Raw genomic sequence first — 11,642 nt, 5'->3', positions numbered from 1 at the left:
CTATATATATATATATATATATATATATATATATATATATATATATATATATATATGTTTAGCAACACATATATATATATATATGTGTTGCTCACCAAATTATAAGATATTTGAACGCAAATAATCTTTTACTGGTTAATCAATCTGGTTATAGGCAGCACCATTTAACTGAGACGTTGTTACTACAAGTAACATCTGAATTATTTAAGGCTTCAGATGCTGGACTAGTTTCTATACTAGCTGTCCTTGATATCTTGATATGAGTGCTGCCTTCGATTGCGTTGAGCACGATACTCTTCTTCGTTGTCTTTCAATTAGTTATGGTATTAGTGGTTCAGCGTTAGATTGGTTAAAGTCATATCTTTTCAATCGGTCTCAACAGGTTTGTTTTAATAATGTCCTGTCTGATAGTGATGTTTTACAATATGGGGTACCGCAGGGTTCTGTGCTGGGCCCACTGTTTTTTTGCTTTACACGGGTGATGTACTAAATGGGGTGAATGAATTTAGTTTCAGGGCATTTGCATATGCCGATGACATTCAGTTGGTTGCCAGCACTCCCCCTAGTTTTGTTGTTGATTTAAAAGAAAGACTTGTTAACTGTCTCACTAAGATTGATGTTTGGATGGACCAAAATGGCATTCAAATGAATAAGTCTATAACAAACTTACTCCCCGTTGGTACGTGGCAAAGACTGTCACAGACTGACTTAAATTCGGTTGAAATTGATGACACTGTGATTGATTTTTGCAGGAATTCAACTGTTCTTGGATTTACTATCGGCACCAATTTGAATATGTTTGATCACGTGAAAAAAGTGTCTGCCATGTGTATGTTTCAGTTTCGTCGTCTTAAACTAATTGAAAAGTTTTTAACTAAGAAAACTTCATGCGCTCTTATGCTCGCTTTCATTCATTCACGTCTTGACTACTGTAATAGCCTTTAGTATGGTGTTTCTAAAAAAGAAATAGCCATGCTGCAATCAGTTCAAAATAGGTTCGCCAGGATTGTTACAGGCAGTTGCTGGTGTGACCATATTACGCCAGTTTTAAACAACCTCCACTGGCTGCCTTTTCATAAAAGAATTATTTTTAGAATTGCTGTTATGGTTTTTAGATGTCTGAACAATTTGGTACCAAAATATTTGGCCGATAGATGTTTGCAAACAAAGGAGGTGTTGACTATGATTTGAGATTAAGTAGTGCTAATACGTTTGTCACGACTGTGACCAAGCTTAAGATTGGTTCACTTAATTTCTCCATAAGTGGTCCATCTGTTTGGAATGCTTTTCTTTGTTGTTTGCGTCAAACTGGATTATTACTGGATCAGTTCAAAAAGAAACTTTAAACACACTTGTTTCGAATATGAATTTTAAAAACTTGCTTCTTTTATAAATCAGTAACAGCGCCTATGATAAACTGTAAGTGTCATAATCGGTGATTTATAAGTTTCTAAATAATATATATATATATATATATATATATATATATATATATATGCGTGTGTGTGTGTGTATAATTAGGCATAAGGCCATAAATTTTCATTAAATTCTATCGCTATAGTATTATTTATCATTATTTATTAATTTTAATTTTTCTATTTTTCTAATAATAAATTGTAATTTATTATTTAGTTTATTAATTATATTAACAAGATGTTTTATAATATTCATTTTAGTGCTATTAATTTAAAAATAACATATTTAAATAATAATAAAAATATAGCAATAGAATTCAATGAATATATATATATATATATGTATATATATATATATATATATATATACATATACATATATATACATATATATAATATATATATATATATGTATATATATATATATATATATATATATTCTATAAATTCTACCGAAAGTTTGGCGTTAATATGTTTGTAGTTCGTTTTTTCGATTTTTCTCACTAAAGTTTTTTGGTGAACGTTTAGTTTATTAAAATTGAAAATAAACTTATTTTTCGAATTCATGCTGCAAATAAGGCCATATTTCGATTTCGAATGAATCATCGTCAGTGCTCCTTGCGGTATATATAGGGAAATATTGACTTTGTCAAGATTAACTTTGACGTTGTAAAAATTAACTTTGATGTTGTAAAATTGAACTTTGATGCGAATTAGGTGTCAGGTTTCTTAATTGGCTGGTCATCTTCTTTGGTCTCCTTTTCTTCATCGATAGTATCATATTCTTCTTTGTCACTATTTACGATGCTAGTTTTTATTACTTCTTTGTTTTCGTTGTTGGTTAAGCGCCGGGTTGGAAGTGAGGTTGTCATTTTTTGTTGTATATTTATTTTTGGTTTATTGATGTCGATTAGGACTGCTTCTGCAATTTTAAGATGCGTGTAGTTGCTGTTCTGGTATATTACTTTGGTGTTACATGTATATATATATATATATGTTGGTAATAGACCATAATTTTTACAATATTCTATAAATTCTACCGAATGTTTGGCGTTAATATGTTTGTAGTTCGTTTTTTCTATTTTTTTCACTAAAGTTTTTTGGTGAACGTTTAGTTTATTAAAATTCAAAATAAACTTATTTTCCGAATTCATGCTTCAAATATTTCAATTCCGAATGAATCATCATCAGTGCTTTCTGCTGTTTATATAGGGAAATATTGACTTTGTCTTGAACTTAGATGACTTTGTATTGACTTGAACTTAGATGGAGATTGACTTTGTCAAAGTGAACTTAGATGGAAATTAGAAACAAAGTGAACTTAGATGGAAATTAGAAATATTCTAATAACTATCTAGTCATATATATATATATATATATATATATATATATATATATATATAAAGATCAAATTTGACAACGTTTTATCAAATTACCGACCTATCTCTAATCTTTCATTCATTTCTAAAGTCATTGAACGGGTTGTTATCAAACAATTGTTACACCATTCAAACAAAACAATTTGTAAACCAAAGGACCAATCCGGCTATTGCCAATATTTTTCTACAAAAACTTCACTCATTGATATTTTCTCCCAGTGGTTCTCTTCAATTGACAGTCAATGCGTTTCTTTTTTTTATTACTTGATATGAGTGCTTTTTTTTCATGTTTTATCATTTTTCTTCCTCATTTTTTGTATTTATTTTGTTTAATTTTGTTCTACTGCCTTGCATGTTGTTACAGTTTCTGCGTCTGTCAGATCCTGATTTTTAAAGAATAATATTAATAAAAAAATTTGATAGTGTCGATCATACTCATCTCATGTATGAACTCTCCACAATTTTTTTCTCTCTGATTCAGTGTTATCATGGTTCTTTTCCTATCTTCTAGGCCGCACCCAGCAGGTTTCTTACAACAACACTCTCTCTGACGTAAACAAACTATCTTTTGTTGGGACTTCTGTTGTTTTTTATGTACACTGCTGATGTTTTTGATATCATTCAAAAAAATATGAGTTCATCTCCCACGCCTTTGCTGATGATATTCAGTTATTGGTGTCCTGTTGATTCGATTGACGCTTTTCTGAATAAACTGATTGAATGTCTTATCGAAATTAGCTCTTGGATGAGTATGAATCAGTTAAAGTTAAATCATTCTAAGAAACAAATATTACCGGTTGGTTAATGGCAGCAGTTGTCAAAGGTCAAAATTTGATCAATCTGTAATGGCAATGACATTATTGAATTTTCCACATCTGTCCGTAGTCTTAGAGTTGCTATTGACTCAAAACCTAAAGAGAGATTCACATATTAATAATTTAGTGAGGGTCTGCTCCAACCAACTGCGTTGGCCTTATTTGCAGCATGAATTCGGAAAATAAGTTTATTTTGAATTTTAATAAACTAAACGTTCACCAAAAAACTTTAGCGAGAAAAATTTAAAAAACGAACTACAAACATATTAACGCCAAACATTCGGTAGAATTTATAGAATATTGTAAAAATTATGGTCTATTACCAACATATATATATATATATATATATATATATATATACGTGTGTGTGTTTTACGTTTAACTTAATGGTGGCACGTTTTCTCGGTGGTTTTGTAATTTAGGTGGTTTCTTGTTTTTTGCTTTTGATCATGTGAGTTCTCTTCTTTTTTGCTATGACTATTTTTTTCTATATCTTTTTCTATAACTTGTAAATGTCTTACTATGTCTTATTCTACCAATCCCACGAATCTCAGTGGCTATCATAAACTCAGCGTTTATGATGCGGTGCTTCTGCGAGCACATAAATACATGTGTACGTCGTGTGAAAAGGATAAACAGCCTTTGTGGCGAAGATGGCTGCTTCATATCATTTGTTGAAGATATGAAGAACATAATAAAGATATATAGAAAATATATCAGTAACATTGAAAGTGGTTCTGCGTATGTCAGAGCTGCAATAATAAAGACTAATAAAAAAAAAGTTACACGATTACTATCAATGTAAATTTATGACAGCTAAAAACGATGCCAAACAAAAATCGAATGTTATGAATAATATTTTAAATAAAAAATTATCACATCTTAATATAAATAAATTAAAAATAGGTGACAAATTAATGAAAAATAAAGAAATATGTAGTGCATTCAATAAATATTTTATAGATGTAGCTGACAATTTACTTGAAACGCAGCATAATCCAATAACTAATAGTAATAGACCAATATGTAATACATTACCCAATTTTATATAGAATATTCAACCTGCTGACAAAATAGAAATATTGAGTATAGTTGCGAACATGAAAAATAAAAAAGTACTTCTCTACGTCAGATGATACATTAAGTAATTTTATTTAAAAAATAATTATTTTTTAAATACTTGTTCCTCTGACTCACATTATCAACCTATCGTTATCGCAAGGCATATTTCCAACTTGTTTCAAAGTTTCTAAAATTGTTCCAGTTTTCAAAAAAGGCAACCCAGAGGATACTTGCAATTACTGGCCAATTTCTCTTCTTTCACCTCTTTCGAAGACACTTGAAAGAATAATGCATCGTTTGTAACAGCAAATAATATAATATGTAGTTGTTAATAGGCCTAAGCAGTAAGCATTCGATTGAATTAGCTGTGTTTGAATTGATTCAGAATGTCTTTAAGACTTTAAACGATAGAAATCTTACTTTAGGAATTTTTATATATTTGTCAAAAGCATTTGACGTCAATAAACCACGATTTACTCTTGAAGAAATTATAAGAGGTGTAGCCTACTTGTGGTGTGAAAGGTATCTCAGGGATAGAAAGCAATATGTTGCGTTAGAAGGATTCAAATCAGAATGTTTGAACATTAACAGTGGGGTTCCACAGGGTTCAATTTTCGGACCTCTTTTGTTTGTCTTGTTTATTAATGATATTGTCAATGCGACCGATTCGGCAAATATTTTATTATGTGCGGACGATGCTAACATATTTTTTACTTCAAAGGATTTTAAAATGGATTGTGACCGCATAAACAAAGATTACTAAAATTTGTAGATTGGTTTACCCACAATAAATTGGTTATTAATTTAACAAAATGTTCATTTATATTATTCGGTCCCACAATAATTACCAACACAATAGGCAACCTTGATATTAGAATTAACAATTTGGCTTTACCTAGATCATATTCTACACAATTTTTAAGGGTGTTAATAAATGATAATCTTTTATGGGAATCACATATAAAATCACTTTAACTAAGATCAATAAAATTTTAGGTATTTTATATAAAATTAAATCAAAAATAAACTACGACATCTTGATTGAACTTTACTATATCCTGATATATCCACATTTAATTTATTGCAATCTTTTATAGGACAGAAGTCCAGAAAGCCATCTAAATTATCTTCAAAAATGTCAAAATCGGTTTATAAGACTAATATTGACTCTTCCACTGCGTACTCACATAACCAATGCTTATTATTTGTCAGTCAACATTTTACCAATTAAAGAATTTCTTCACATCAATTTTTGTATTAAATTTTTACGTCAACAGCTGCCTAATTATTTTACCGATTTTTTTTACTTTTAGCAATGACATTCAAACGAAATTTACTAGACACACGTCCCTTTTCTATTCCCATACTGTGAAATTAAAAGTTTTTCATTCCAGCATCATGTCCTGGGCATGACATAAAACTGCATCCACGCTGCCTTGCGTGCTTTTGAGCAAAAGGCTAGGCCCACCGCTTATAACTGGTGGTTGTCGTCAGGATGGGTGTCCGGATGTAAAAACTTTCCCCAAATTACTCTTATGCTATTACAAAGAAAAACAACGGCCCCTAGTCCCCAGCAGGCCTTAAGTGGTCAAGGGGTGCCAAGAATACCTGAAAAGTATGCAATAGCGGAGGGATGTTGCAAAAAAATTCAAAATGGCCCCTCTATGGTACTTAGACTTGGAACGCTCAATGTTGGAACACTGACTGGCCGCAGCATGGAAATCGCAGAAATGCTCGAGCGTAGAAGGATTGACATCTGCTGCCTTCAGGAAACCCGATGGAAATCGAATGGTGTCTGTCATGTCAACTCAGACAAAGAAAAATATAAACTATTCTGGAATGGTCAAAAGACGGTAAAAAATGGTGTTGGAATTTTTGTCAGAAAACCGCTAGCCCAAGAAGTACTAGATATTAAAAGGATTAATTCACGTCTCATGTGGATCAAGCTTCGCATAGAAATGATTATTTTTTTCTGCATACGCACCACAGACAGGCGAATCAGAAGAGATGAAAAATGACTTCTGGGCTGCATTCTCTGACACCATATTAATAATACCAAAATCTGAAACAATCCTGATAGGAGGCGATTTCAATGGCCACGTTGGAGAGAAAACAAATGATTTTGTCAACGTACATGGCGGTTTTGGCTATGGAAAACGGATTGAAGATGGCAACCGCATCCTTGAGTTTGCTGAAAGTCACGGGTTTTGTTTACTGAACACATATTTTAGAAAGAGGTTGGAACATCTCATAACATATAAAAGTTGACCATCAGCCACGCAAATTGATTTCTTCGCTGTCAAGCAACCACACCGAAGGCTGTTCAAAAACGTCAAAGTTATACCTGGCGAATCATGTGTCGCCCAACATAGACTCCTTGTGGCAGACCTGGTTGTCGAACTGTCAAAACAAGTCTAAACAAATGCCTCAGAGAATCAAAACGTGGAAGCTGAAAAGCAATATTCATCGAGAAAAATTTCAACAGATTGTCACCACACAGTTAGACCACCGATCGCAAGCCAATACAGATTGGAGTACATACAAAACAGTTTTGATAAACGCTGCAACTACAGTTTGTGGGAAAACTGGTACAAAACGTCAGCATAAACGTGACACTTGGTGGTAGAATGACAGTGTACAAAATGCAATAGCTGAAAAGAAAGTTGCATACAAGCAATGGCAAAAATCAAAGTCTGTTGATGACCATAAAATTTTCCGTGAGAAGAACAACTATGCAAGACGTCAAGTCAAACCGGCTCGGACAGATCAGTGCAGAGAGTGGCTCACTAAAAGCAAAGGTGAACAAATGAAATCTCTATATCGTATAGCAAAACAAGCAAAGCGTACAAAAAAGACATAGTTGGTGCCTCATGTATCAAAAATGACAAAAATGAGATGGTTCTTGAACAAGATAAGATCGAGCTTCAGTGGAGAGAATACTTCAACCGTCTGTTAAACGAAACAAATCCCATCAGTGTTAACTTTGATGCTCCACCCATCAAAGGTCCGATTCCAGACATCACTATAGAAGAGCTTACAGAAGCTCTGAAAGCTATGAAGGATGGAAAGGCAGCAGAGCCCTCTGGACTCACAAATGACATTATCAAAGCATCTGGTACTGCAGGTATCCAAACGTTATTACAACTTTGCTGTGAAATCTGGAGAAATTGCTCAATGCCGACTGAATGGAACTATAGCATGACAGTCCCGCTATACAAAGGCAAAGGTGATCCATTGAACTGTTCATCATATCGGGGTATACGTCTGTTAGAACACTCCCTGAAAATTGTCGAGAAAATCATTGAGAGAAGATTAATGTCGTGCATCACAATCGGAAATTATCAATTTGGTTTCCTAGCGGTGAATTCAACAATTGATGCAATTCACATCCTTCGGCAACTGCAAGAGAAGTACCTCGCAAAGCATCAACAACTACCACACATTTTTGTAGACCTTGAAAAAGCATTTGATCGAGTTCCCCGTGAAGCAATCAGGTGGAGTCTACGTCGACAACTCATTCCAGAATATCCTGTTCGACTTGTGATGGACATGTATACGAATACTAAGACTCTTGTCAGCACAACGGTTGGAAACACAGATGCATTTGACATTGGCGTTGAAGTTCACCAAGGCTCGATTCTCAGTCCACTGTTATTTATAACTGTGATGGAAGAAATCACAAAACCGATACGCAGTGATGACATTTAGAATCTAATATATGTTGATGATATCGTTTTAACAGCCACGTCTGAGCAGAATGCAGCACAGATGTTTTAAAATTGGAACACCAGACTTGCCGATCATGGATTCAAAGTCAACATCAGCAAAACCAAAGCAATGAACACAGGTGAACCCATCCAATCCACATCTACTGGACGATGGCCCTGTTCAGTTTGTAAAGCTGGTGTAGGTAACAATTCAATCAAGTGTCAGCAGTGTAACCAGTGGTGTCACAAACGTTGTTCAAAAATAATTGGTACTTTATCCAAAGTGTCCAATTTTGTTTGTCCTGCTTACATCAATCCACAACAACAAATTCGAAATAGCAATGTTTTTGAAGCCATTAAGTTAGAGAAAGTCACATCGTTTCAATATCTAGGGGATGTTCTGGATTGTACTAGAACAGCTGAAGCTGCCGTTCGAGCACGCATACGTGCAGCCTGGAATAAATGGCATCTCCTTGCCTCTATATTGATGCGGCGTGACATCCCACTACCACTACCATCAAGACTTTATAAATCTGTGATACGTCCGGTGTTGTCATATGGTGCAGAAACATGGCCAATGACAACCAAACTGGAACAACAACTTCAACGAACCGACATGAAAATGCTCCGATGGATGCAACGAATTAGTCTGAAGGACCACATCAAATCTACCAAAATCCTGCGCCGTGCTGGTTTAAATGATATAAAGGACGAATGCCGGCAACATCGTCTGCGGTGGTTTGGTCTTGTCAAACAAGTAGAAACAATGTCATAACTTCTCTTGCAGATGTTGAAGTACCTGGCACACGTCCCAAAGGCCGTCCAAAGAAGTCCTGGTCGCAAACAATCGAGCAAGACATGAAAGCACTAAATTTAAATGAAATGGGTACAACTGATCGTCTAATTTGGCGCAAAAAATCGATGGCAAAGAAAACAACGTCCTACCTCGGGGAACTGGCTCTCTGGACGCTAAACAAAGATTGATTGATTGACTGGAACCAATTTTGGCATAATAAATCAATGTAATAAACCATAGTTTTTAAAAATTGTGGTGATAGAAACATCCTGAACACCGATGTTTTTCAATTTTTTTTGATTTCACATCTTCAAAATTTACGTCAAGCTTTAAAATATAACAGTTATCCCGCTGTATACAAATTTATATCAAAGAAAAATTCAAAAACGCGCTCAAAGTTAATTGATAGATATCATATCATATCATATCATATCATCAATCAATCAATGATCCTCTTTTGTCCATCAGAGACCGTCGAGGCAGATGGTTTACATCTAAGTATGCTTTTTACGTTTCTTTTCTTTATCTTTCCAAAAACCTTTTCTATCTTTTGCCAGTTTTATTGAATTCAGAATACCAACACCAGTCCATTCGGTAGTGTCGTCTATCCATTTCTTTGCAGGTCTACAAACTTTTTTTTCCAATCTCTTTTTCTCATTAGTACCATCTTAACCGTCTTCCCTAATTTTACAAATATATATTTATATTTACAAGATTATATTGCGGATAAAATGCGTTTTTATCAGCTATTATATATTACTAATATTTAATTTCAAGATTTTTCGTTGTTTTATGCAATAACTTTTATAAAACTATTTTCATCTTTAGAGAGTTAATAATCAGTTTAAAAAAGAATGATGACATTATGAGCGATAACTTACTCTTGGTGGAGGCTGGCAAATCACAAAGCAGAATAATTGATAATTCGGAAATTGAAATATTTTCTGGATTTATTCAAGGTAATTATTGTTTTCTGACTAAAAAAATATAAAAACAACTTTTAGTTTTTTTTGAAATTTAATAATATTTATTAACCCAACATTTATGGGAATTAGACTACCTTCTTTTTTATAATTCTTATAATTTTTATAATGCTTTAATTTTTTAAATTAAACATTTGAACAGTCACCAACCATTTTAAATTGTGTGGGACAGTATCGTATTTCTCCCGTATCATGCTTTTCTTTGCGTAACCGACAATAAAATATTGAAATGATTTAACAAAATGCTATTTTAAATGAAACCATCAAGAGATTTCGACAATAAATTGAATTGGATATAACACCACACACACTCACACATACACATATACACATGTATTATCACACACACACAACACTTACACATGTATTAACACACAAAGTGTATGTACAAGCCCATGGTTAAAAACGATGGCCATAAAAACCATCATTTCACACCCTTGCACAGAAGGGCGGTTAGCAATATTCTCTAAAATACAAAATTAATTATAATTTTGCAACAATAACGATATATTTTGTTTTATATAAATTTTATCATTTGGATCACCGGATTTATCAACAATTTTAGTACTATGTTATCAAAAAATAATTGCGTTTTTTAATCAACTGGACCAAATGCTTCTACTAAGATTGGAACAAATACTCACGTATTGTCGTTAAGATCTTTGTACTTAGCTTTCTTAAAATCGGCAGTTTTCACCGCAGCAGAACCTGGCTCCATAGCCATGTAATTGATGCACTTTTCGTGCAGCGTGTGACAAAACGTCTTATCCCAGACAAAACAACAACCCTGGGACCAGGGCACTCGGGTGTAACCGTCTGGCCTTTCATTACTTTCAGATAGTAAGCCTGCTGGTTCTTTAATGGCAGATATATATGCTTTCTTGAACAATCTACATATGTAATCATTTATGGCAGAATGCCTTGTTTGCCTTCCTAAACCCAACCTATACGATAGGCCATGGTGACTCAGTTGAGAAACATCAGCTCCACACAAACATCTGTAACTTGACACTACCGGCAACCCAAGTCTCAAACATAAACTTACTCTAATGGAAGAATTGTCAAGTCTTGCCGGTACCATATGACGTACCGGGAATAGACCTTATCCAAGCAAAACTCAATTCACTTCTAACAGCCATCAATCTGGCTTTATCTGAAGTAGAGGTGAGAGGGAAATGAAATTTTTTCCCAATTCCCTCCCATTTTTGTTTGTCATTCCCGATTCCTTTCCATATTTCTATTTATGACAACGTTCTCAAAAATTCCCATTTCCAATTTTTTCAATTTATTCCCGCGTTTTTTCTCCCGTTCCCTCCCATTCCCTTTTGTTTCCATTTTGCAAATTTTTGAACACCAAAAACAATTTTTTTGAAAAAGCAAATATCAAGAACGTGTTTTTTAGTAACAAACAAAATAAAAATTCAAAAGCTTTAAAAAGTAATAAGACAACGATAAAAAATTACAATTATAATAATTAAAACAATT

The 11,642-nt window shown here is 33.5% G+C and overlaps 2 protein-coding genes across 2 annotated transcripts; one reads left to right on the top strand and one right to left on the bottom strand.

Moving 5' to 3' along the window:
- Positions 1-6,206: 6,206 nt before the first annotated feature.
- On the top strand, positions 6,207-6,889 carry HELRODRAFT_182604 (hypothetical protein; the record flags this gene model as incomplete). Its single annotated transcript, XM_009032850.1, has 2 exons — positions 6,207-6,572; positions 6,752-6,889. 2 exons carry the CDS (start codon positions 6,207-6,209, stop codon positions 6,887-6,889), a joined length of 504 nt encoding a protein of 167 aa, XP_009031098.1.
- Positions 6,890-10,797: 3,908 nt separating this feature from the next.
- On the bottom strand, positions 10,798-11,238 carry HELRODRAFT_182603 (hypothetical protein; the record flags this gene model as incomplete). Its single annotated transcript, XM_009032849.1, has 1 exon — positions 10,798-11,238. One exon carries the CDS (start codon positions 11,236-11,238, stop codon positions 10,798-10,800), a length of 441 nt encoding a protein of 146 aa, XP_009031097.1.
- Positions 11,239-11,642: the final 404 nt, after the last annotated feature.

The sequence above is a fragment of the Helobdella robusta genome (genome assembly GCF_000326865.2).
Source record: "Helobdella robusta unplaced genomic scaffold HELROscaffold_89, whole genome shotgun sequence".
NCBI classification, from domain to species: Eukaryota; Metazoa; Annelida; class Clitellata; order Rhynchobdellida; family Glossiphoniidae; genus Helobdella; species Helobdella robusta.
This window is presented reverse-complemented; position numbering and strand designations above follow the sequence as displayed.